Source organism: Dipteris shenzhenensis, chromosome 6, assembly GCF_047967505.1.
Source record: "Dipteris shenzhenensis isolate YYH24624 ecotype China chromosome 6, Dip_SZ_1.0, whole genome shotgun sequence".
In the NCBI taxonomy this organism is placed as follows: Eukaryota; Viridiplantae; Streptophyta; class Polypodiopsida; order Gleicheniales; family Dipteridaceae; genus Dipteris; species Dipteris shenzhenensis.
In genome coordinates, this window is record NC_141601.1 from 19,596,499 (window position 1) to 19,624,160 (window position 27,662).

The following is a 27,662-nucleotide window of genomic DNA, read 5'->3' on the forward strand; positions in this document are numbered from 1 at the left end:
TGTAAATTGCTCTATTTTAGAGAGGACTATAAAGGCATACGGATAATTCCTAGCCCTATCCCCAGGGAGTAAAGATCTATGTATCCATGTTCATAATACATTTATTTTACAGTTACATTTAAATTTCCCTCCTTTTTTGCAAGGTCTCCAATCTTTCCTATTGCACATTGAGGACTTGAATGTTACATATAGTGTAAATTGCACTAGTCTAGAGAGGACTATAAAGGCATAAGGATAATCCCTAGCCCTATCCCCGTGGAGCAAAGATCTATGTATCCATGTTCATAAAACATTTAGTGTAGAATCACATATTGGGTGCACTTCTCTCTCCCCTACTTACTCAACATGGTATCAAAGTCCATGGTTGCATGTTCTTGCATCCTTTGCAATAGATCTTGTTCTTTTCTTGTAGCTAAGGAAGAGAGCTACAATCACTTTATAGCACCTCGATTTAAGCCTTCTAGCTCAAGATATCATGTTTCGAAGCATTCATCTTCTTGTGTTCCTCAGTTTGACAGTCTCATTACACAGTTGAGGAGAGATTTTCTTTTCTAGTAATTTGCAAGAGATCTCACATGAATTTCCTTGAGCTCTGTAATCCATAGAGTGTTCTTGCACCCTAGCATGCCTTCATTTCTATTGTCTCTCGAGCTCCACTAGGCCAATCATTGCTCTCTGCTTGACTTTTGGCCATACAAGCCCCTACAAACCTACCGAGGATCATTGCAAGTAGCTTTCAGGCACGCTTCCCACATTCCAAAACCCCCATCAACCTCATGCTCAACAACTCTCGCCTTACGCTTGTGCCTCCTAGCTCATGCAAGTAGTCTCATCACTATGCCATCATTTCCAAGATACGAACCTTAGCTACCACAATATCGAATCACATCGAGCTCTACCTGTCACTAAAAAACCCGTTGCATCATTGAATAGGTCCATCACATCTTTCATGCAGCACCCTTACTGCTCCCAAAATCCCCACCAAGCCAGTTTCTTGAGCCTCCACATATGTGGCACTCTCCTCTCCACTCCACTCATAATACAGTGCATCAACACGTCAAGCTTCATACCATGACCAACCTCATAGTTGGCTCTGTCAACACGATTCTCATCAATGCTTCTGCATGTGTCCCTAGACGCCTCTATTGCAATCCCCACCACAAAAATCATGTACGCATGATACTTTTCCACGTTCACTACTCCATTGCCTCCCATCAACAATCTACCATTTTAAAACAAATGTCAAACCATGCCACATCCAAGCTTGCCTTCTTCCAAGTCATAGCTTGGAAGTGCCCATCTACTTCTAACTTCCATGCCATCTCTACTCGTATATGTACATAAAGATCGTCTTTCGTTTTCGACCACTTCTAGCTTGGATGTCAAGTCCCAACATAAATATGAAAGGTTCGCAAGGTTTAGAAAAAGGATTTGATTGAAAACTCTAACTAGGGATTTAAGGTTGAGAGGGAGTTTCACAATTTACAAAGATTTAAGGATTGAGAAAGAGCTCTAGGGTTGAGGAGTGGAGAGCTAGTCTCCTTCATGGATGAGAGAGAGAGAGAGAGAGAGAGCTAGAACTATTTTAAGCTATTCATAAAAAGGGGTAGCTAACATATAAAAACAATAAAACCATGCAACCTAGGAAAAAGGTGCTTTGAAGCTTCCATTTTGATTCATTAATGCTACATTCAATTTTTCTCAACATACCTAAAGCTGAAATTCCAAAAAATGAACAATTGCATCATAGAACAAGATAGACTTCCCTCATTACTTCTCTTCAATTTTTGTTTTTTTGAATGAATAAAATGATTAAATTACCAAATCAAAATCAAAGACCTAATGTACAAAGAACAAAGAACCTCTTATTGAAGGTAGTATACTAAAATTGTTGTCATTTATCACAAATATCCATGTTTGACCCTAAAGACAACTGAGTAAGGCTAACATGTAGCAAAATTACAAGCTCGCTACAAATTAAGATCACAAAATTCATGAGATGGATTCTTCCAATCAGTTTGTATCTTTGTACATCTAACCCTCAAACCTTGAAAGTCTGGGACAAGTAGAAAGTTACAAAAGATTGCAAATAAAACTTTTCACATATGACTACAAAGTTATTTGAACATTTGTCTCTACACGTGTGCATGCACACACAAGCACATCACTCTCTCTCTCTCTTCCTTCTTCCCTACCTAGGTGCCTGCATGTGTGTGTGCATGTCCATGTTCATGTCTGTGTTCAGGCACGCATGCATGCATGTGTGTGTTTGTGTGTGTGTACATGTGTGCACGCACTCACTCGTGCATGTGCTCTCTCTCTCTCTCTCTCTCTCTCTCTCTCTCTCGTGTGTGTGTGTGTGTGTGTGTGTGTGTGTGTGTGTGTGTGTGTGCCTACCTGTCTACCTACTTAGGTGTGCATGTGTGCACATGTGCATTGTGTGTGTGCGTGCGTGCGTGTGCGCACGTGCGAAAAGGAGAACACACACAGATATATGAGAGAGAGAGAGAGAGAGAGAGAAAGAGAGAGAGAGAGCATACATACATATATAAACACATATTCAATAGTAGCATACATACATATATAAATACATGAATGCATACTAAATCACAAATTCACTTTTATCGAGTATTTATCTTCTCTCTACAAATTTCTAACAGATTGCTAAAGAAAGAGCAAGAGATGGTATATACGTCAACATGATTAATGCCACGAAAAACTAAATGGCAAACATTCTAGTTGCCTAAAATTCATATTTCCAAACAAAAAGCCAAGATTCAAAGTACACCATATGCACATAATCAACTCATTTTATGACTCTAAATGCAAAGAGGAATGCTTATCTAGGGCTTCAACTAAGAATTTTTTGGTTCACATCATTCCACAATGATCGAGCAACATGATAAGGGTGGCTTACTTCTTGAAGTTTGGTGCCATTTACAATACTGCGTCCATGAATAAGGGTTCCCTTTGTACTCATATTTGCTAGAGTTTCCCTATAAAGAGTAGTGAAATGCATGCTAGGGTAAAGGTACGTCTATAGAAACCTCAATTGCTGCTGTAATGCTCAACTCACACATCCTTAGTTGAAACCGTAGAGGAATCCATGATGCAATAGCCAATGGTAAAGGAGGATGCAAGTACAAGTCGAAAGGTTGGCCAAAGGCTCCACCTAATGAATAGGCCAAAGGTCAAGTTGGAGGGGTAGATTTTGTGCTCCAAGGCAACAAAAATGCTCCAAGGTTGAAGATTCCTAATAGTAGTCTTACCCATATGGAGGCCACCCATAACATATGTCATTAGTAATTGTTTGAGACTTTTAAAGAGCCACGTCAAGCCCCACTTACATCCAATAGATGAAGGTGACAGATGGCACCTACTTGTATGTACATTAACGTTCACTCACCAAGCTATGATACTCACTCCAAGAATAGCTGCACTCCTTGTTCTCATGAGCGACTTCCCAAGGCTTCTAGGAATTGGCCCCGAGCACCAATTTTACAATTGTCCAAATGCTCTATTTTGGGGCTGGACCTCCCCTTATAGGGATACCTATTCAAATATAGACCCAAATAGCGATACCTACCATGAAAGCTGTAACCTTATTCAGAAGCGACCATATATTCCTGCGATGACAGTTAAAGTCAGGTTACTTGAAATCAGCGCAGCACTATAACCTTCTGTTTCCTGACGGAATCGGGTATTTGGCCCAGTACTCACGAAAAATTAAATTCAAGGTTTTATCATGAACGAAAATACAACTTCACAGAGGAGAGGCTTTAAATTGAAGACTATCGAGGCACATGATTGTAAAAGCTCTCATGACGGAAATGACCCTCCCAAATTTTACAGAAATAGAAGAAACAGAACACCTAAATCTTACCAAAAAAGAAACCGACCACAACCCCAACCCCGTCCCCTCCTTTCCCTTCCCCTTCCCTTTTTCCCCATGAGAGAGAGAGACAGAGAGAAAGAGACGCCCCCCCTTCCCCTTCCCTTTTTCCCCATGAGAGAGAGAGAGAGAGAGAGAGAGAGAGAGATTGAACTACTGAAACAAAGGTGACCACCTTTTGCTTCTGAAAAACAGCAGAAATGCCACCTGTAAAGAAGATTGAATATTGAAGTAGTTACAGGTACGATACAAAAGGTGGCACCTAATCAGGACCCAGCCCTGTATGAAAATATGATTAAGCTGGTTCCATGCTATATCAGAAGTCCTTTCTCGGATCTGGCTAGGCTTTTTGCCACTCAATGCCTGTTTTTGCACAAGCTCTTGTAGCCAAAACAAATAAAAGACCAGGAAAATGCCGTCCATGGTAGTGGGCAAACAAATCCAAGACTGCCACTTTCATCTGCCAAAATTAGAGGCTCACAATTCCTCCTGACGGCACATCAGGCCTATCTCCAAGATTATTAATGTGCTTTTCATAAGAATTGTGAACTAAATCTACCCTCACTGAGACCACTTGGAACCTTGCTCCACTGTACGTAGGCAGAACGTTGTTGACCTGACACTAAGCAAAATTGTAAATTTGGCTGTAAGAGAACATAAGCTCCAAGCCAGTTGATTTTTATGGCGGCTTATCCATGCCTCCTGAATTTTACATACATGATAAATAACACTTCCTCACTTTTTAGAATGAATACGAGAAAGGATCCGTTTCCCGTAAGGACTACTACGAAGCATGGGTACATGTGGATGTATAGCTTCCACCAAACTCATGTGAAGGGGTCCCTGTAAGACTAATCATAGTCAGTAAAACTTTTGAACTTCCAATCAATTCAAACCGCCAGAATAAATCTATGAATACGTATCTTGAAGAAATCACAAGCATCATGAATACTTGGAGAAAGGGAAGCAAAGACCTTTGTTACTTGAAGAGCTGACTGAATCACATAATTAGCATATGGATCCTGCAGCAACTGGCCAAGAACAGAGCTTGCAACAAGCTCTTTCACAATACATGCCTTGTTTTCCTCTGTTGCCAGCTTGAGACACTTCTCCACGACATTACTACTAAATTTTTGCATTGCAAGATGTGGGTAGCTACCTTCAAGCCTTGACGTCACCTCTGCTGATGCCCAAGGTAGCCGAAGTTCAAGAATATATTGCACAACATAATTCCTGTAAAAATGTAATCCCTTCCTAGATGTGAGAAACCTTATTACTTTCATGTTGCCACTTGGATAGTCCACCACCAAAGAAACTAAATCCAATATTACCAATTCCATGTTCCCACTTGCAATCACTCATGCAAATACAGAATTTAATGGGCACCAACACTGTCTTATTTATTTTCAAAAGTGGGATGAGAAGTTTAAGTGCAAATAGATATATTCACCTTATTCTTTGGGCCACAGACACAACCGCCCCCCCAATCCCTAGGCACATATGCACACCTACACACACTTCCCCCATCTACCCACAATCACCACCCAACAAACACACTTGCAAGCAAACTCTAAACCATGATTATAAAAAAGTTATAAATATCTTACAAATGCATCAAAATCAACATAGACACAAAACTGAGGACAAGAGTAAGGCGTAAAGTACTATCAAGAAAATAGACACCAGCACTAAAGAAATCGTTCTAAAAGAAAGATTGAGACACAAAAGCACACCATCTTGAATTTCTAAACTGTTGCACTCTTATATTCTTATTTAAAATAACACGACAGAGGAAGCGTACTTATCAGAACTCAATGAGAACAATTTGGCTAAATGCTTAATGTGTCGAAGGAAATCACATTTTATTTTATTTCCTTGAAAGACTTCTATTAAGAACGAAATAAACAACCAAGAGAAGAAACTGAAGGCATAGATATATCATGCAGAGCATGAAAAACCCATGGTAAAATACCACTCAAAAAGTGTTAGCAAACGAAAAACCTGGTGAGTATCTGGACTGAGGATCACACATCAAAGACCACAGTATCCTCCCCTTTATCCCACAAGAGGCCTAGAGGCCCACTCCAGTGGGATAGCTGTATTTGAACAATCCTCCTTACCATTCCCTCTGAGATGACTAGTCAGCTGAGGCCTGTGTTCTTCAAGAAGGCCTTTGAAAACCTTCCAAGAGTTCAAAGATTAAGAAAGACCTCTCTCCCATCTGAACCACTGCACATATCCTGAGGAACAGTGCACTAAGAAGTTTATGAAGCTCATCCAAAATAAAATAATTCCACATAACTGGCTGCCTATTAATCTCATCCTGCAAGACAGGGAGAACCCCCCGTCATGAGTTTCTGAAGCTCTGCCAAGCTCTGACAACAGCAACCATGAGAGGTAAGGAAGGCATCCTGATGTCTACAAAAGAAAAGGTCAACCTAATGCTGTTCATCCAATCACTGCCTAAAGAGAGAGCACAAGACCCAATTCATCAAAGACAGAAGTCTTTCCAAGGCTCTTGACCTCCTAACCAAAAGCTTTCGAAACAAAGCTCTGCACTGAATGTCAGGATCAATAATGTTTAGCCCTCCCTGTTGGATCGGAAGAATCAGGTTTCCCAAGCCAACTCTGGCTCTCGCACCTATGCACCTATCTATCATATTTATTGGTCTTCCCTTTCTCTCACTTGCCCTTACATTTACCTTTGAAGGTGATATTTTAATGATTTCTCATCACCAACATGTCATACGATTTCCTTCTAGAGCAACTAAAAAAGATAATGATCCATCCTCAAGTGGTGATAACTTTTCAACAAAAATATTTTCTTGTGCCACTATTTTCGCGAAGTTGCACGTGTGACAACTCTATAGAAGGAGGCCACAGATGAGGAGAGAAAAGACAAAGAAAAAGCTAAAGGCAAAGTCAAGGAAGAGGCCAACATCATCATAGCTGCCACTAAGGAAGACACTTTAGGCAAAACACACGTTCCACCCTAATGAGTTTAACCTTCCTAGAATCAATGAAGTAGGATGAAAGAAATTTTTGTTTTGGGACTAGGTAGTTCTTGTACACATATTGTAAGGAATTTTCCATATGGTACGATATGACACCTTCCGAACTGCATGATACACATACAAAGAAAACTTGGGTGCATTTTCAATTTTCAAAACTAAAATTTAAAAAAGGGGTGTGCTTCAAATGTGTCTTCCTTCCTTTAATGCATACTTGTAATAATAAAACACACCTAAAATCCCTTTGCCCCTTTGAATTTATTCAGCACTTGTTTGTGTATACTTGCCACTCCTCTAATCCTATTCAAAGGATGGTTGCTGCCCCTTCCTTCGTCCAACACCACACAACCTTGCACATCCTTCTCTTCAAAGCTACAGTAACTGCATGATCCACACCCCCCCTTGACTGTAGAGTATAGACTAAGTCGTGATAAATCATTGCATTCTATGGAGTATACTCGCTATTATATTCCCCACCAAGATCCAGTTCCAATTCTACTACCACCACTTTTTGAGAGCATCACACAATGGACTAATTACCAAGCCCCAATATCTCGACGATAGACAAGTCACACATGCATTGAGGATTGATATAGGATAGATGAAAGCTTGTCTCATCATATAAGGATTGAGATAGGGAGGCCGCAAGCACACCTTAGAGAACAACGCAGCAATTGCCCTATCTAGTACGAGATTTGAGAACGATACCACTGCATCTTTCAAGAGGTCCACGGTTTCGAACCACTCTCCCAAGTGATCCATTTACGTGACCTCATCTACATTGGCCTCTTTTTTATGGAGATGTGGCAACACAAAGAGACCCGCAATAGCAGAACAAACAGCAGAAGGTGACAGTACCATAGGGGACTGATCGAGCACAGAGACAAGTCACCGACTTCTATGCCTTTGAGTCAGCCCCAAGACACATTGGGATAGAGGATGAGATAGCTGACATGAGGGCAGCATGGATCAACAAGAAGAGATGGCCTGGAGCAGTGGAGCCTGCGACATAGAGGATGACTAATGCACACAAGGTAGAGGTCCAACCCATCGCCGTTCTACTCACAAGAGACCACCCGACCCGAGGTGTCACCCTCGATATGGCCCATCTGACACAGAGATCACGGAGACCATGCCCCCCGCCACAACGAGATATAGCTCAACAACTACAGATACACAACATCTTAGCATCTCACCGGAGAGCTACCATGGCCCCCAGATATGTGTTTGGACATTAGCATTACCTGCCTGAGACTATTGAGATTTTGAGATTCTTTTGAGATTATTAGCTTAGCTTAGCACTCAGCAAGGGCCTTAGCGAGCTCTTTGCTTCAGCCCACAGCGGCTTGTACGAGCTATTCTGCTGATTGTCCTTTCATCTCATGGGCCCGCAAGGCCTCTTGAAGACGTTAATACAACTCTCTCTCTCTCGTGTGGAAAAAAAAAAATTACAAAGCGGACGTACCCCATGTACCTTAAAACTTTTTCCATACAGCACAATGTGCCAGTACGCGTTGTCACCTTTTTTGGGGCAATGGCTTGCCCACGGAGTCCATACGTAAGCATCTTGTTTTTGTGACAATTGAAGAAGATGCATTTCCTCCACTCATAGGCATCTGCAGCCCATGGCATGTGGCTGCCTACGTGGCAGTTTTGCAGCCTAGTAGCCCACAGCAATAAGGACAGGATAACGTCAGTTGTATGGAAGCTAATGTCAGTAGCACAAGCCAGGTCATCATAGTGTAGTTCGTCAGTACTGTATCATAGCTTGTACAGGGCTGTCACGTTGATGCACAGGAGCTACAACAGTATAGCAGGTTCCCGATTGCCATGTCAATGGTCAAGAGTGTCCAGAGCATTATGGCTGAGATCAGAAGTCTGCAGCACAAGTCGGAGCAGGCTGTGGCATCATACAGGCCACAGACTCGGTTGGCCCTCTTCTAGACGTATCCCTATACAATGGGGCATTCAAGCACAAAAGCCCACATAGAACTAGCCAAAGGATCTTCAATTGCAGCAACAGTAGACGCAATATCCGCAACAATGCCACTCGATGCAGCACTAGCATGCAACCCCAAAGCAATTCAAGGAGTCCTTTCACACAGTAGACCCTCTAGCCTCTACAAGATCCCTTCTCTCATGAGAACAGTTCCCCCATAGCTTCTACTGCATAGCCTCAGTCGTGGACAGTCTCACAACTTCAGTATAGCCCCTTCCGTGAGGACTTCTACAGCATAGCCTCAGTCATGAACAGACTTGCAGCTTTAGTAAAGCCCCTTCAGTGGGCAGTCAGACATGCCGTCTTCAATGAGGAAGACAACAGATGTACAAAGGGGTGTTACTAGTGATTGACATGCCCCAACATAAGAACGAAGAAAAAAGTTAGCATGACCATAATGTCCACGGTTCTCTCTCTCTCTCTCTCTCTCTCTCTCTCTCTCTCTCTCTCCAATCTGTATTCCACTCAAGGTTTCAGACAAGGCCCGCTTAGTAAGTTTCTACACAGCCTTCGGTCTGAGATTCATTGGCATGGTCACAGCTTTAGGCCAACAATGCCTATGAGCTCACTTAAAATCTTGAGCTCATGAGCAAAGTTTCATGGACCCAAAGACCCTCTCGATAAGAAGTATCAAGAGACCTCATGGCAAGTGACTTCCAAGAGCAGTAGCACCTCAAACAGCAAGACAACAATGGACAATAAATTTGAGGGTATTCTCAACGCAATGGAGAAATAGAGGCACAACATGAAGCACCTGTATTATCACTACAGTAAGCATCACCACAACAAGCGGCATAGCCCCCAGTTGCATCCTACAAATAGTTCTTCCCTTCCATCCGGATCTCCACAACCTCAAGAGCAGTCTCAGCAGTCTCACAAATGGTCGTGGATATGCTGAGCTGCCACACAGGCAGCCAGTGCAGCAGCCACGTCAGCTTGCATGCAGGCAGCCAACGCAGCAGCCATGCAGGCAGACAGCATGTCAGCAATGACATCAGCAGCCACGTGGCAGTCGGTGGATTTGCATGTCGCTGCAGCAGGCTGCCCAGTCGGCTATTTCAGGGTCCAATAGGCCCAGGCAGCCTTTGGCCCTCATTCTTCATCCTCCTCAAGGAGCTCTAGCGTCAGCCAGCAGCAGCATTTGAGTCCCGGATCAGGCCCGGAGAAGACTGCAGCAGACCAGCAGCCCATCCAGTCCTTCAAGTAAGTCTACAGTAGTCCTTAGTTCACTCTTTTGTAGTGAGGGATTCCCCTCCACACAGTACTTGTCTATTTACAGTTGCAGTCAGCTCTCTAAGACAGCATTGTTCATTATTCATTTGACCTCTCTGGAGGCCCGCTACATTCTCTCCCTCTAGTTCTCACACTCCCCCCACAGTTCCACTTGTGTTTTTTAGTGCATCATTCTTTCAATTCAGATCGTAGTGAGCAGGATAGAGACTGAGTTAGGCTATCTCCGTGTTACATTGGTATCCAAGCTTCAGTTTTTTCTTTCCTGAGATAGGGAGGGTCAGTTTAGGGACAGCCCCACTGTTTTATGGTACGGATGTGATCCAAAAAGGACACCGTGAGTACTAGTGAGCAGTCCAAGTCAAGTCAGGAGGAGGGATCAGTTTCCCAACCCTTGCCACCACAGAATCCTGCAGACACTTCAATGTCTGCCATGATGGCCATGATGCAGACTATGCAGCAACAGCAGTCCGAGAGTCTCTTCAGCTGCATGGTTCAGCTCTAGGAAATGCAGAATGATCATGAGCAGGCCGCTAGAGAATGCAATAGAGCAGCTCAGGAGGCAAAAGAAGAACACAATCGTGAGACTCGAGAAGCCAAGGAACTCCGGGACCGCAAGGCTCAAGAGATGAGGCAGCTCACAGCATACTGCTCGCAAAGAGAAGGAAGAAAGGGACCGGCAACTCCTCATTTCTCTACTCCGACCACCAAGGGAGGAAAGGGAGAGAGTCCCATCAGACGTTAAGCCCTCTTTTCCTGGGAAGCTAAACCTCACAAAGTACGACGGTAAGCAAGAACATTTAGTGTTCACTTCATGGCTAAATCAATTCCAAAGTTATTTTTCAATTGTGCCTACGAACGACAACGAGCGGTGCATCCTAGCTTACGGAATTCGTGAAAGACCTCCGATCACAGTTCCTATCACCCCAATACCTTGGAAGGCTTCAGAGTCAGTTCTACGAACTACGCCAAGGGGACACCGAGACAGTAAATCATTATGCCAACAAGTTCACTCAGGTGTTCGTATAGTTGCAGCTGGAGGAAAGTCAGACACTGAGCAAGTTTCTCCATGGGCTGTGTTCCAACAGCCGGTGGTACGTTGGTAGCTTTTGGCCACGGGATTAGGACTGCTGAAGAAACTAAGCAAAGAGGAGACCCTCCAAGAGAACCAGTTGACGAGTCCTCGTGTATGGACAGGTAGAAAGCAAGAAGGTCACTAACATGTTTGACAGCTCGGAGCACTCGTTGGATGAGACCCTCGCCACCAGAGTCCGGTTTCCAATAGCACACTCAGCAACAATGTTTCAACTTCATACTGCAATTGGGAGTGCCCAACCACCAATTCATACTAGAGCAATAGCTTGTGCCATCGAGCTCTGCATCAATGGAATGGTCAAGAAGAAAACCTAATCTAGTTAGGCCCAACAGACATCATTTGTTTCGGATGCACCATGGCTTGCTGATCACCACGTAGTCATTAGTTGGTAGGACCACCACGTAGTCATTAGTTGGTAGGACCACCCCGTTTCAGTGTAGCATACAAAGGATGACACCTAACCTGATCCACCAAAAGATATCAACTCATACTGCTATTGGGAGTGCCCAACCACCAATTCATACTAGAGCAATAGCTTGTGCCATCGAGCTCTGCATCAATGGAATGGTCAAGAAGCAAACCTTCATCCTAATCTAGTTAGGCCCAACAGACATCATTTGTTTCGGATGCACCATGGCTTGCTGATCACCACGTAGTCATTAGTTGGTAGGACCACCCCGTTTCAGTGTAGCATACAAAGGATGACACCTAACCTGATCCACCAAAAGATATGATCCAATCTATCAACGACCCGGCACCAGCCACAGATTCAGACCGTCCTTAGACAAGGGTCTTCAGCTTCGCCCTTTGTTCCAATTTCAATTCTTGGACGGGGGTCTTCAACTTTGCCCTCTGTTAGAGACGAGAAGGCTCAAGTGCATAACCTGACCCACTAGAAGTTACTAGCCGATCTATCGATGACCCATCATCACCATTCACAAGTTCAGTCAGTTCTTGGACACGGGTCTTCAGCTTTGCCCTCTTCAGTAGAAAGGAATGTCATGAGCAGCTGCAGCGCATGGCATGGCTGCACACATGCCAGTTCTGCAGCCCAGAGCAACAAGTTTCAAGGATGGTCAACCTGTATGGCAGTTGATGTCAACACAAGCTAGGTCTACATAGTGCAGATTGGCAATACAGTATGGCAGCCTGTACAAGGCTGCCAAATGGATGTCCAGAGACGCAGCAAGTCGGAAGTGGCCAAAGCACTGCAGTTGCAATCGGGTGCCATGCGGACAAGTCGAAAGGCTATATTCTGCAGCACAGGTCAGATCAGTCTGGGCAGCCAAGATTGGCCGTCTTCCAGCGCAATCCCTACACAAAGGGCCATTCCCCCAATCCAGCATTCTCCAAGATAGTAGAAGCCCTCATAGAAGCACCAAAAGGACCCTCACCTTCAGCAAACGCAGCATTTTCAGCAGCCCCAATCAATGCAACAGCACCACAGCCTCGCAGAAGTTCTAGGAGCTCATGCAGCTCCACAGATGGAGCAGTCCTTTCAGCAACAGGCCAACTAGCCTCTACATCATAGCCTCAAGCATGGACAATCTCACAGCCTCAATATAGTCTTCTATGAGCACTCGGACATGCCCTTTTCAATTGAGAGAGTATAACAAAAACTAAACAGAAAGGAGAGAACACTGCACAAGAACCAAACTACAAAAAAAGGGGAGAGAGAGAGACTGCGAGGGGTCTCAGGGAAAAGCCCTTTGACCTGCTAGGCAAAACCTCCAATGAATGAGATGATACAACATTGAGGGGGGGCCTATATATAGGCTCACCCCCTCCCCTAATCGGCTAATGTGACTTGCCGACCATTTGCCTTAAAAGGGCAACCTACCTACTCCATGTAGCCAACCCCCCTACATATGAGGAGTTGACTAGGCAGCAAACGTGGCTGACTAACTGATTGGTCCACCTCTGCAGACTCCCTGCTTGTTGGGGCCGACAAGCAAGTCGGGTCTGCTGCCTTCAAAGGGTGGCCTCCCTGGCCCTATGAAAGCCTAGCCTAGGCACCTCAAAAGAGCTGTCATCGCGACAGCAACCAGGCCATAAAGGAGCCCTAAACACTGCCGCACCTGACCCATACCCTCCTAGGAACACCAGCAAATAGCCCATCTCCAAGGCGGCCTGTCACCATGCCCACAAAGTCCCGATCCATGCTATGAATTGTGGCAAACTGGCCCACACAGATCTGATCCCCTCTTGGCATATCCACAACACTTTCATCTGAACTTCCAAAGAGACCCTCTTAACGGGACAGGCTCTCTTGTACAAGGATGTCAAATGCTTCTGGATATGTTTGACCACCATCATGTGCTTTAAATGATTAATTACTTGAGGAGTATCGTTTAGTAAAATGAAAGACCTTACCCTCTCATTTACTTGGTCCCAAACTCCTCCTGTTGCAGGATGCCTAGGTTTTCTGCAAGGGGATCAGACCTGACAACCCCCACCAAAATGAAGTCTGCTAACATCATATGACTGTAAGACAAACTCCATCATGGCCTGCCACACATGGTAGCTAAGTCCATCCAATTGACAATCCAAGGGGAAGGTGGGTAATACAGGAATTTTCACCTTGCTCTCCACCATCTCAGCCAGGGTAGCCATGTCGAAGTAAAGAGAGATTCAAGCTGAGAAGAGAGGGTGGATGGGAAAGAAGGTAGAGAAGGGGATTGACAAAGAAAGAGAGGAGAGGGTGGAGAAGATAATGAAGAGGCTTGATGCCTAGGGTAACTTCACACCTACGCTGTTTCATCCCTCAAGAACACAATCCTTCAAATCTAAAAACACCCTTCAAACACTACGCATGTTCCTTGACACCCGAACCATCCACACCTCCACACACTCCCCTTCAAACCCCTCCAAACAGCAGCCCAAACAACTCCACGCAGTGTGCTTTTTCCAGGCTCCCTCCACGTCTCAGGTCTCTAGCCAACCTTAGGCTCTGATACCGTGTGAGAGTGCAACGGAAACTGAACAAAAAAGAGAGAACACACACACACACAAGAACCAAACTGCAGAAGGAAAAGCCCTCTGATCTGCTGGGCAAAACCTCCAATGAATGAGATGATACAACACTGAGAGGGGGGGCCTATATATAGCCTCACCCCCTCCCCTAGTCAGCTGATATGACTGATCATGATAGTCAACTTCTGTTGTAGCAAGTTCCAACTTTTACCTTGCCTTGGTCTCCTTCAATAGCGCTTTCTCATGCATCTTTTTCAACTTGCAACTATGCATTATCTTACTGCTGTGCGTAAATGTACTGATGAGAACAGTAGCTATTTAGACCAATACGGTGGTGCAAAGGTGCTCACCATCAGTATTACTATGCCAATCATAACAGCCATCTTCTCTTTGCCATACATCGTCTTCATAATTTTGGCTGTTGTTTTTACGTTCTATTGCGTGATTGCAGCTTTTGGCATTTGCAAAGGTAATGTACATAGAGGAATCAAGTGTAGGGCTGTGCCATCTAGTATTATCCATGAAATCTGCATGCTTGGGCTGGTTTCCATTCCCACCATTAAGTTCAGTCCCAGATGAATGTGTCTCTATTGTGTGCTTCATGAGCATGGCATGTAAGCTAAGAATCCTTGCCCTTTGAAGTAGGCTTTCCTTTGACAGCTCTGTGGAAGTCTAGGAGCCTCTTTGGATAGATCATTTAAATAGGCATGCATCCCAAACCCATCAAAGCATCATGCTTTTCCATGCCAAAGGTGACAACCACATGTTTTGTGATAGAGGCCAAAATCTCATGTTATCCATGGGAATCACGGGCACTCTTGTATGCCATACCATCATTGGACCCTAAAGAGTGTGCAAAAGATGCAACCAAGGGATAGAGTGTCTCTACCCTCGGCATAGGTAAATGGAGTTAGCCTTGCGCAGGAATTACTAGCATTGATGTGCGTGTGTGCGTGTGTGCGTGTGTGTACAACCTCTTGGCTGATCAACATAGGGGCATCATGCTTTCCCTCCTAGCCTCTTTCATGGATCTCCTAAATGGGGTCATTGTCCCTCCTAACATCCAATGAATAGGTATCATTCCCATCCCCACATTTAGGTTGCATTAAAACTTTAAATTGACCCTCATGCACGGGCTGCAGGCCTTTGTTCTATCATTGAATGATTTCCCAAATCCTGTATCCCATATGCATTTTTTCAATCTGGCCTGGGTCTCCAACACGTTCAAAAGCTGAATCTCTAAGGTCAGTTATCACATCAACCTTGCAAACTATTGCTTGCCTGTATTACACCAAACAGTGAGAGAAAATTTGTATCAAGGCTTGGAAACCACCAGAACTCTTGAGGCATGGCAATCTTGGGCAACCAAATAATAAAAATTTGCTTGAAGGATATGTGCAAAGGTGGAGTGCCTAAGGTTGGATATGGGCACTAATTCCCTTGGTATAAAGTTTGAAGGGAAGGGGGAAGAGTAGTGAAAAAGGAAATGCATGACGTGGTTTTAATCAAAGGAGGCCATGCATGTTACGTGAAAAAGAAAGGAGGCTTCTCGTCGACAAGCTGGCAGGAAGTCACGTACACGGAGAGGACAGCTTGTAGGAGGATTCCGGAAGGAGTACGTGGGCACTCAGGAGGATAGACACATGAACGGAGGGAGATCTGGTTTAGAAGCTTCACGTGAAGGAGAGGCTCTTTGGGATGAAGGCGACGGCTAGAAGGAGCTGGAAGACACAAGGAGGGAGGCTGCAAAGATGGAGAGGAGCGCAGGGAGTAAGAAAAAGAAAGTGGCTGAGTAGTGAAGGAGTTGATAGAAGGAGGCGTGGTGATCTGAAAGCTCCGAACGGGGGGAGAGCAAGAGCTATGCGCTGGTGAGGAGCTCGTATGGGAATTCTGGACTGACCAGGATTGGAGTCCGGCTGGGTGTGGCAAGTTGTGAATGAAGGGGTCGTTGGGCACACAGAGCAGAACTCCGTGAGCAAAAGCACGCTATTCAGTTCATAGCAACCCGGGTGATACGTGAGTTCAGGGATGGAGAGCCTCTCGTTGATAGGAGTTTCTAAGCAAGTGAATAGCAACCAAGAGCGGCCGGGACCTGAGCTTGAAGAAGGAGCAGAGGTCGAGGAATTTTAGAGAGTGGAGATTTCAACCAAGTACACGATTGCTGGTTGGGCGGAGCTGGGTGACAGTGACCATTAACTCCATGAACCCTGTGAGCAAGAGAAGGGTAGTAATGCTGTGATCATCCCATGAAGGAGAGGCGACGAGTTAAAGAAGGCGGATGATCACGTGATTTGGTGGATGAGCCAATTATCAGAGGCGAGCTGACGGCGAACACAAGCATAGGGGCAGACGCTACTTTTTGAAGGGCTATGCTTTTATCCGAGAACTTGGAACAACACGAGAAAGAGAGCAGGAGAGCTCTCGGAGGATGATGGGAGAGTAGAGGAGGGAGGCTGGCATAAAGATAACGGGGTACGCTGGGAGGAAGGAATCGAAGGGAGAAGGAACCGCACAAGAGAGGCTCACAGTGTAGGGGAGCTTGGTGAGCAAGAAGGAAGCAATGGAAGAGGTACGTAGGTTGATAGAGATGAAGGCCGTTTGGAATGATGCTGGACAGTTGGGCTGTTGCATAATTCAAGAGATTTCGAACGGAAGATGGTCTCGATCATGGAGGCCTGGATCAAAAATTTGGATACGAGAGAGCCGTGAGCTTGTGTGCTTTGTAGGAAAAGTTGTTCGGGAATAGGAGGGCTACATGGGAGTTTGGGCAGCAGAACCGAGTGCTCTATGGTGTAGAGGAGAAGTTGCATGGCTGCAATATGTATGCAAACTTGTGTTGAGCTGTGAAGCTATAAGGTAGTCCTCATAGGTGGCAGCATGCTTGTGACTGGCTAGTCATAGAATGCACACAAATACTCTAATGCTAAGAGCAGAGAAGCTTTGGCCAGGCAGGAACTCGGTGTTACTGAGGAGACCTTGGCTTTGAGAATCTCCAAGAGATGGCGGAATACATCATTTCTAGTGCTTGTTGGTGGTCGTGGGAAGATATAATAAGATTTCTAACCATGGTTACTTTGTGGGTGGTCTCTGATAGTATGCCTTGGTGCAGGATGTATCTAGGTTCTCGGGGATGAAGATACAGAGAAGCAGGTGGTGCTTACAGAGGTCTTGATTTTTGAATACTGAGCTGGGCTCAACTCAGGTCTAAGGAAATCAGTAGGAGCTTGTGTTGGGCTGTGTGGTCCCCTAGGTTCTTTCTGAGGTTGTCTGGCTTCTAGAGAAAGTGTGGCCAGAGTGTGAGTTGTATTAGAAGGTATGTGTAGAGCAATGATGTTGTATGAATGCCTTTTTCCTTATGATTGTGTTGTTCGGGTGTTTTAAACGTGGATGAGGGTGGCTGTGAAGGCGGATTAGGCTCTGCTCTTTTTGTCCATCCACGTTTTGGTGCCTCCACGGAGGAAGTTCACTTCAGTTTACAAGACTGGAGGAGCAGGTGTTCTGAGGCGTGTTGCAAGCAATGGGGAGAAATCCACACATGAGAGTGATACAGTGTGAGTGGTGTGTAGAATGTGGTCACAGGAAGGACAGATGTATTGAAGTCCAGCTACGTGTGATCCGACTCCGAGCCAGAGTGCAAAGAGCTTTGAAAGTGCTTGCCCGTAGGAAAAAGAATGCTCTTCGGATGCAGAGTGAGCTTCTTCAGTAGTGTGTTTGTTTTGTTGCCTTCCAGCTTTGTTGAGGTTGAGAAAGCCAGGGTGTGTGACAGTTGAAAGATTGTGAGGATGGCAGAGGACTTTCCAGAGTTTTGGGAGATGCCATATGAGAATGCAATGAGATTCTTGGAAAAGATGGAATTCACAGCACTTATGAAGGATAGGGCAACCCCTCAGATTTTGTTTCAGATCATGAATTATTGTTTGCAGGGAGATGCAAAGGCATGGTTGCAGACTCAAGTGGCTGCCTTCAGGACTGCTCATCCTCAGCAGCAAAATCCGGAGTATACAGTGGTGAGAGCAGCTTTTCTTGCACGGTTTGCACAATCCAGGAGCCCTAATGAAGGATGGAGGGAGTTGTGCAAAATTCAGCAAAAGGATAGTCAGGATGTGGATCAGTATCTGATAGAGTTTGGTAGACTATGGAGTCTATGGTGTGAGGCTTTGATTCCTGAAGTACCCCCGCAAATGATAAAGAGAGACCGGTTTGTGGCTGGTCTGGAGCCTTCACTCCGTCTAAAGGTGGAGCTAAGGAATATTGATAGTTTTGAGGATGCAGTCAGAGTGGCCAGAGAGAAAGAATGGAAAGTTAAGAAACTGAGGCAGCTTGGCATGCAAGAGGAGCCTAAAACCCTGGTCAGCAGGCCAGAAATGATCAAGGCATATGTAGAGAGAGAGCCGGTGTCTATTCCTATTCAGGACGATTCCCTGAGAAAGGATTTGCATGAAGCTGTGGAGCTGATGAAAACACTCAGCCTAAATTGGATGGAGACTACAGGAAGAAGCAGATGTCAAAATAACAGGAGAGAGGCTATAGATGGAGGAGAAGGAAGTTCAGCTGATGCAAGGAGAGTACCAGATTATGTGATGAGCTGTAGACTGGAATTGGAAGAGGAACTTGAGGAGACAGTCACAGATGAAGAGATAGATTTTTTGAGTGAGACAGAGGAAGAGAGCATCTCATCAGAGGAAGAGAGTCAGTTGTCTTCACTGTTGAAGGAACCTGATGATGTGAGGGAGCTGGATATCATTACACTTATGAGTGGAGGCTTGTCAGTGGCTATGGAGGAGGGTGTTGCTCAACTAGTTCTGTGTGAGATGGCAGAAGAGAGCCCGAGAGAAGGGGATCATGCTCCAGTGTTATGTGGTAATAATGTGCATATGATAGCTGAATGCAATCAGTTTGTGGTTGACACTGTGATTGTGCATACCAAAGAAGCTGAGATTTCAGGTTCAGCAAATGAGGAAGAGAGGTGTGAAACTAGTAGTGAAGATGAGAGCTCAATCATGTCTGATAGTGATGAAGCTGATGTAGCTATTACTGAAAAAGTAAAAGACCTACAGTCAGCAAGTGTTGATTGTGTGCATGCAAACTGTGATGTGGATGATGATGTTAAGATTCAGTGTTTACAAGATGATGGTGATTCAGTTAATGAGCTGGATTGTGTTCTTGATGATGCACTGGATGATATGTTAGCATTGATCTCTTCAGAAGAGAATGAAAACACCAGTATGCATGTTGAGCTGGATGGTAGTGATAATGTGGTTGATGATCAGTTGGATGCTTTACTTGATGATACCCTCGTGGATTTTGCATGTGTGGTTGGCAATGACAAGAAAGAGTATGCTGATACATTTGAGCATTCTACAGATGGGAAGGATGTCATTTTGCTCCTGGGTGATCTTGATAATTCATGTGATGGGTTGAGTTTTGCAGCTTTCAAGGTTGAGGCAATAGGGTATGCTGAGAAGTCCCTAATCATAGATTATGAGCTCGTTGTGCCCGTGAGCTCTATGTGTGAAATAGTGACCTCAAAAGATGTAGCTCATGTGAAGATGAGCAAGACTCATGATATAAGTGTGACCGCTGATAGCCAGTGGAGTTGTGTAATATCTTGGCAGGATAAGATATGGGATCATGGAGGCTTAGTGAGAATGTGGATATATGGAAGGAGCAGGTGGCTACATCAAATTGGTATGTTGTTGATTCCATTTGACCCAGGGGGATGGTGGATTATGCATATCCGGCAGTGGAGGGTTCGAAGTTATCCTTTTGATCCGGGAGGAGGAATGCAGAGGCATAGAGCACAAGCTTTCTTTGTTTTTGATCCAGGTGGTTTGCTGATGTTTTTCTTTAGCTGCTGGACATGAATGTCACAGCAGAAGAGAAGGGGTTGCTAGAGATGTGTGGATAAAAATGAAAAAATATTTTTCACTTGTTGCATGTTGCTGGGTGAGTGCATAGCTATGTATATAGCTAGTTGGTTGTGGAAATGAGCTATGGATACTCTCATGAAGGACTCCACACTGATGATATATTGTCTTGAGATGGTAGACACTTCTACAGGGACTTTGGGAGATGATGGAAAGCAATGTGGGCGTATCAGGTACTTGAGCTTCATGGACTCGCGGTTATATGTGGCAACCAAATAATAAAAATTTGCTTGAAGGATATGTGCAAAGGTGGAGTGCCTAAGGTTGGATATGGGCACTAATTCCCTTGGTATAAAGTTTGAAGGGAAGGGGGAAGAGTAGTGAAAAAGGAAATGCATGACGTGGCTTTAATCAAAGGAGGCCATGCATGTTACGTGGAAAAGAAAGGAGGCTTCTCGTCGACAAGCTGGCAAGAAGTCACATACGCGGAGAGGATAGCTTGTAGGAGGATTCCGGAAGGAGTACGTGGGCACTCACGAGGATAGACACATGAACGGAGGGAGATCTGGTTTAGAAGCTTCACGTGAAGGAGAGGCTCTTTGGGATGAAGGCGACGGCTAGAAGGAGCTGGAAGACCGGACGAGCTGGGGAATCACAAGGAGGGAGGCTGCAAAGATGGAGAGGAGCGCAGGGAGTAAGAAAAAGAAAGTGGCTGAGTAGTGAAGGAGTTGATAGAAGGAGGCGTGGTGATCTGAAAGCTCCGAACGGGGGGAGAGCAAGAGCTGTGAGCTGGTGAGGAGCTCGTATGGGAATTCTGGACTGACCAGGATTGGAGTCCGGCTGGGTGTGGCAAGTTGTGAATGAAGGAGTCGTTGGGCACACAGAGCAAACTCCGTGAGCAAAAGCACGCTGTGCAGTTCATAGCAACCCGGGTGATACGTGAGTTCAGGGATGGAGAGCCTCTCGTTGATAGGAGTTTTTGAGCAAGTGAATAGCAACCAAGAGCGGCCGGGACCTGAGCTTGAAGAAGGAGCAGAGGTCGAGGAATTTTAGAGAGTGGAGATTTCAACCAAGTACACGATTGCAGGTTGGGCGGAGCTGGGTGACAGTGACCATTAACTCCATGAACCCTGTGAGCAAGAGAAGGGTAGTAATGCTGTGATCATCCCATGAAGGAGAGGCGACGAGTTAAAGAAGGCGGATGATCACGTGATTTGGTGGATGAGCCAATTATCGCAGGCGAGCTGACAGCGAACACAAGCATAGGGACAGACGCTACTTTCTGAAGGGCTATGCTTTTATCCGAGAACTTGGAACAACACGAAAAAGAGAGCAGGAGAGCTCTCGGAGGATGATGGGAGAGTAGAGGAGGGAGGCTGGCATAAAGATAACGGGGTACGCTGGGAGGAAGGAATCGAAGGGAGAAGGAACCGCACAAGAGAGGCTCACAGTGTAGGGTAGCTTGGTGAGCAAGAAGGAAGCAATGGAAGAGGTACGTAGGTTGATAGAGATGAAGGCCGTTTGGAATGATGCTGGACAGTTGGGCTGTTGCATAATTCAGGAGATTTCGAACGGGAGATGGTCTCGATCGTGGAGGCCTGGATCAAAACTTTGGATACGAGAGAGCCGTGAGCTTGTGTGCTTTGTAGGAAAAGTTGTTCGGGAATAGGAGGGCTACATGGGAGTTTGGGCAGCAAAACCGAGTGCTCTATGGTGTAGAGGAGAAGTTGCATGGCTGCAATATGTATGCAAACTTGTGTTGAGCTGTGAAGCTATAAGGTAGTCCTCATAGGTGGCAGCATGCTTGTGACTGGCTAGTCATAGAATGCACACAAATACTCTAATGCTAAGAGCAGAGAAGCTTTGGCCAGGCAGGAACTTGGTGTTACTGAGGAGACCTTGGCTTTGAGAATCTCCAAGAGATGGCGGAATACATCATTTCTAGTGCTTGTTGGTGATCGTGGGAAGATATAATAAGATTTCTAACCGTGGTTACTTTGTGGGTGGTCTCTGATAGTATGCCTTGGTGCAGGATGTATCTAGGTTCTCGGGGATGAAGATACAGAGAAGCAGGTGGTGCTTACAGAGGTCTTGATTTTTGAGTACTGAGCTGGGCTCAACTCAGGTCTAAGGAAATCAGTAGGAGCTTGTGTTGGGCTGTGTGGTCCCCTAGGTTCTTTCTGAGGTTGTCTGGCTTCTAGAGAAAGTGTGGCCAGAGTGTGAGTTGTATCAAAAGGTATGTGTAGAGCAATGATGTTGTATGAATGCCTTTTTCCTTGTGATTGTGTTGTTCGGGTGTTTTAAACGTGGATGAGGGTGGCTGTGAAGGCGGATTAGGCTCTACTCTTTTTGTCCATCCACCGTGCCATCAACTCCCCGAACCTATGTGAGACGCGGCACCAGGAGCATATCAACCACATCCATTGTTGGGGACACCCCTGTGACTAGAGAGCCGGAGTATGATGAGGAGAGAAATGTTCTTAGTGAGGGTGACTATGGTGAGGGATCTCATGGATCCTCATCATCCTCTAATGAGAGTGATCATAGTCTTGGATTTGACAGTGATGGAATACCTAGAGGCCAGGACCTAGCCCTGGGCTCTTGCCTGTAGTAGTAAAGCTTTTTGTTAAAACTTTTTGCATCTATATTAGACCTTGCTCCCCCCTTTTGTACTCACTACTTTATGTCACGAGTCACCAGTCACTACTATTTGTAATGCTATACCTTTAGTCCTTTTGACATGAATCATGAATCATGATATATCTATGGTCCTTTTAAGTTTCGCGAATTGCACCTATGCAACATGTAGAATGTTTGTGTTTCAACTTTCAACTTTCAAAAATCAAGTCATGGACATCTTCTAAGCATTGAATGTCCATTCAACAAAAGCTTGTACTTACTCTGAAACTCTAAAATATATCTCTCTTTTTTGTATCGAACGTATGCTCAATATTTTTTAGTTATTTTAGTACCGCACTAATATCGAACAGTACGTACGAACATGTCAACCATGTTCTGGAGCTGCAGGGAGCTAATTGCATGTTGCTTGAAGCTGTGGATAAGGCGTCCAAATTGTAGATGCATGTTGCTTCAAGCTGTTAAGGCGTCCAAACTTTAGAGGCATGTTGCCCCACATTGACTACATAGCCAACTATCCCATAGTTGGAGTAATCATGCTTGCTGGACTTGTACAGTAAGATATACTACCAAAGTTTCTATTCACTAGTGCATCACCACTAGTTGCTGCAATCTTTAATGGTATGATTAGGAGCCAGCTCCACCCAGACATGCACATCTTTTCTTAATCCAAAGTTGCCTTTATAGAATATTGAATCGAATCGTCCCTGACTTGCATATTGTCACCCTTCCCGGCAGGCTGTATAAGAAGAGAAGACAATGGCTTCCTCCAAAGACAGAAACTATCAGACGGGAAGCAAGATAGAACTTGCAAAGTCAGCTCAAGGTACAGCGATGAACAGGAAAACAGATGGACAAGAAAGAAGCTCAGGATCTCAAAGAAGCCATCCGCTCTCCTAGAAGAAAACTTTAAGGAGCACAGCACACTCAACTCGAAGCAAAAGAATGTGTTGGCAAAACAGTTAAATCTGCAGCCGCAACAAGTGAAAGTGTGGTTTCAAAACAGGAGAGCATGGACGAAGCTGAAGCAAACAGAGGTAGACTGCAAGCTTATGAAGAGTTACTGCAAGTGAGAGAACAAGAGGCTACAGAAGGAAGTGCAGGAGCTTTGAGCAGTCAAAGCAGCACCACCTTGTGCGATGCCCCACAACTTCTACATGCCGCTTCCGGCAGCCACCCTCACCATACGCACTTCCTGCAAACCACCTTCGATAATCACACCCTAGGCTTCGCCAAACATCCTCCGCAGCAGCACTTCTCCCAGCCCTACACCGTTTACTGATCTTCACATCCCCCTTCCAAGCTTCTCATCACATTTTGCCACCGCCTCCTGCAAATTCTCATGTTGATTTTCCCAGCTCCTCATTCCACTTGAAGTTACTAGGCCCTTGCATCAAAACCCTTCCCTGTACAGCACTGATGATTCGAAGGTGAAGTTGGCTGAATCTGAGAGAGTGGGAAAAAGGGAGCCCAAGAAAGGGCTCTGATACCAATGTAAGAAGGGGGTCAGGACAGGGGCAGATTCAAAGAAGAGGGCAGAATTAGCAGCAGGAGAGAGAGGAAGGGGAGGAGTGAAACGTGCAGGAAAGGGGTAGGGGAGAGAGACAGAGAGAGGGAGAGAAGTAGGAGAAAGAGATAGACAGAGCCGATGGCCGTGAAGGAAGCCGGAGAGCTGAGGATAGACTAGCATCAAAAGATACCTTGCACAAATCTCCTTATATAATACCTCCTTATCCCCTTCTAACCTCTATCTTGCAAACATCCCCACGTACATAATAATCCTAACCCCCACTAACCCGGCCAACATTTGACCTTCATTACACTGCTGCTGCAAAACCTACTTGCCTTTCCATGGGATGTGTGTAATGTTTTGTGTGCACTGATGAAGATCCCTGTCAAAGATAAGAAATTAAAATAGACAATATATTTAATTACCCAAATGGATCTTGAGAGAGCACGAGAGCATTGGCAGCAATTTCCGCAACAAGGCATTGCCTCTGCACCCCTGAAGCAAAGTCCACACACCGTTGCAATACACAGCATCCATGGCGATGAGAAGCAATCTCCACACAGTGACAGGCAGCAGCGTCAAAAATGAACTGCTCCATCCCAACCACAGCAAGATCAAACGGTAGTATGAGAAAAAGACCATTAGTAACCACCAAAAAACCACACAGAAAATGCGATCCAACATGAACTGGCAAGAACTAGACATTTTATCAATAAAATATAGCGCATGTAAAAATCCTCAAACTCCAAGAAAGAGTTCCATCTTACCTGGCTGTCCTCATTGCCGAGGCGCTGCAAACACCTCTGCACCACATGATTTCCATTTATATCCTTGATGAGGATCACGACTCCTTGCTTTAGAGACAATATCACCATAGATACTTGCTCAGGGGTCCTCAATGTCTCGATGAGTTTCTGGACAGCCCGTGTGCTGTCAAAATGGAAGATAGTCATACCGTCAACTTCACTCTCACCTTCTAGCATGGAAAATTTAGAACAAAGTTTGACAATACTTTGGTTTATGCAAATTGCATGCAAAAACATATATTCCAACGCAGAAGCTGTTAAATTTGTATAAAGATGAAGGCAGCCTTGATTCAAATTTGAAACAGTAAGGCGTGTTAGAGAAAGACCTTAAAACATGCGCGCAGGGGGCACGTGCCTGCGTGCGTGTGTGTGTGTGTGTGAGAGAGAGAGAGAGAGCAGTCTTAACTTTACAGCAAACCAAACTCAAGGGGATTCCCCATGCATATGCAATGAGATGTTGACCAAATCTAGCATTCTTCACTTTACAGCAAATTAAATTGAAGACATTTTACAGCAAACCAAATTCAAGGGGATTCCCCATGCATATTCAATGAGATGTTGACCAAATCTAGCATTCTTCACTTTACAGCAAATTAAATTGAAGACAGTAATGTTCTTACCCATGCATATTCAATGAGATGTTGACCAGATCATCATTTTTGGTTACTGCTTCTAGAATATCCATGCGATGGGCTTCATTGCAAACCTCAAGAAGCTTCTGCACTAGGTAATTTCCGAAAGGATCAGTCATCAGCTCAACTAAATGGCCCTTAATCTCCTCAAATATCTTCTTTACATCCTCTGGGTTTCCTTCATCAAACTTCCTTTGCAAGAAGCGGCAGCCATGCTGATCTTTAGCAACATTGTATATTCGGCCCTCCACCTCTTCCAAAGTTGTAAATTTCATCAGATTCTGTGACCCATCAACGTCTAACACCAACAGCCTTTGCACACCGGGTTTCTCTGCCGGAGATTGAACTTCACCATTGGCTACAATATCAACACCCTTCCTCCTCCTCCCCCCTCTGACGGCAACAACTTCCTGATTTCCGTTGGTTTGCAAGCTCCGTCGAGATTTGTTGGGGAAGACCTTGCCAAGCCTCTCATCTTGCCCACCAATCCCTCCAGCTAAAGTCCCGTTTAGAGACGAGGAGCCTACGCCACTTTCTCCATAGCTATGCAAGTACATGAAGGGACAAGCATCACCTCGAATGCATTGTCCTTGGGTACAATACCTACAGTAATCAGCATGCTCTGTCAAGCCCATTCTGTTACTGTTATCCAGCTGGTTCCAGCCCGTCCCAAGAACGGCCGCCATCGCACGAGTTTGATGCTGCTGATCAGACGATTGCTGTGGAATTCCTGGAACAGCAATTGCAGGATAGTAATTCCGATATGGGCCTCCAACCTGATTATGCAAACTCGCATACAGAGCGGACTGTTGCTCCCACAGTAGTCGTTGCTGAGCTTGTTGCTGCTGCCTGTCCACCGCGACCTGCCGTGCAAGCTCCACCTTCTGCTGCTGAATGTAAGCCAACACTTGGCCATCATATTGTAGCTCCTGTGGAACGACGTTCACCTGCAATCCGCTTCCGTGAAAGTCCGATCCATGAAAGCTTCTGCAAGCAGATTGCCTTGGCATCGCCAACATTGCTGCTTCAGAATGTTCAGGCGAAAGACAGTCGTCGAACGGGGATTGCTGCACCTGAAAGTACTTCATCGAAGGCCGATCTGCACCGGGTGCCTGCCCTGTTGAGCTCCAATCAAGACCTTGCGGTCTTCTTAGGATTTGCAGCTTCTGAGTCGTCGGAACATATGTCGGTTCATCACTAACAGAGAAAGAATATCCATTCCCAAAAGGTTCATTGACGGGAGAAGGCTTTCCACAAGTGTTGCGCATTGCCGATTCAACGAGAAAACTTTCAGGGGCCGCAACCATTTTGCCACAGTTCGTGCTTCCGTTCCCATTTTCGGGCAAAAATTGCAAACCATCGGGATCGCCCTGGAGGCTCAAATTAGCCAATGTTGAACGTATGGATTCCTCCTCATGGTGAGACAACTGCTGCGAGATTTGATTGCCCTTGTTCTTCACCTCGCGAGGAGGTTGGAATGCTTGGAGGTGCGGATGGCGCTGCTCCAAAGGGTACAGTCGACGAGGCTGCTGCGGCCTATGCGGAATCCCTGGAGAGAGCCCCGAAGGATGAAGATTGGCGAAGCAGGAATCGAAGAGGGTGGAGGGAAGACTGGGCTGGGAGTCGGGGGAGGCGAGGGAATCGGCAAGAGAGGAAGGAAGCAACGATTTGGAGGGAGGCAGGGGAGATCCATGGCGGTCATCGAAGCGAAGAGGAGCAGAGGTAATGCAGGGAATTTCTCCGAGGAGGAGCTCGATTTCTCCCTCAGCTTCCATGGCAAGAAGAGGAATTAATCAGAGAAACCGATTGAGGAGGGAGAAGGGAGCTAAGCCATAGTCGAAGAGGCGAGCTCTGGAAGCTTGTTTTGTCGCCAGATGGAGCTAGCGAAATTCCTGCCAAGGTCTGCTACGATAGCCACGGGAGGAATGTATCGCCAACCGCCAGATGAACCCCGCAAACTCGCTGTGAAAGTGCAGCTGCTATTGCATGCTACAGCCGTTTGCCTCTCC

At 45.4% G+C, this 27,662-nt stretch overlaps 1 protein-coding gene across 1 annotated transcript; it reads right to left on the reverse strand.

The window, feature by feature from the left end:
• Nucleotides 1-4,105: 4,105 nt before the first annotated feature.
• LOC147900904 (uncharacterized) lies at nt 4,106-27,662 on the reverse strand. Its single transcript, XM_087375915.1, has 5 exons — nt 25,642-27,662; nt 24,983-25,145; nt 24,641-24,804; nt 4,867-5,125; nt 4,106-4,735 (listed from the first exon to the last, which is right to left on the reverse strand). Exons 1-5 carry the CDS (start codon nt 27,426-27,428, stop codon nt 4,628-4,630), a joined length of 2,481 nt encoding a protein of 826 aa, XP_087232041.1. The 5' UTR covers nt 27,429-27,662; the 3' UTR covers nt 4,106-4,627.

Bases quoted from the DNA above. Each gene is read 5' to 3' on its own strand.
- LOC147900904 (XM_087375915.1), bottom strand. From the start codon at position 27,428: ATGGAAGCTGAGGGAGAAATCGAGCTCCTCCTCGGAGAAATTCCCTGC. The intron at 24,805-24,982 runs GTAAGATGGAAC...GGGATGGAGCAG, and splicing joins TCGGCAATGAGGACAGCCAG to TTCATTTTTGACGCTGCTGC. The intron at 4,736-4,866 runs GTCTTTGCTTCC...TTAGTCTTACAG, and splicing joins CAGCTCTTCAAGTAACAAAG to GGACCCCTTCACATGAGTTT.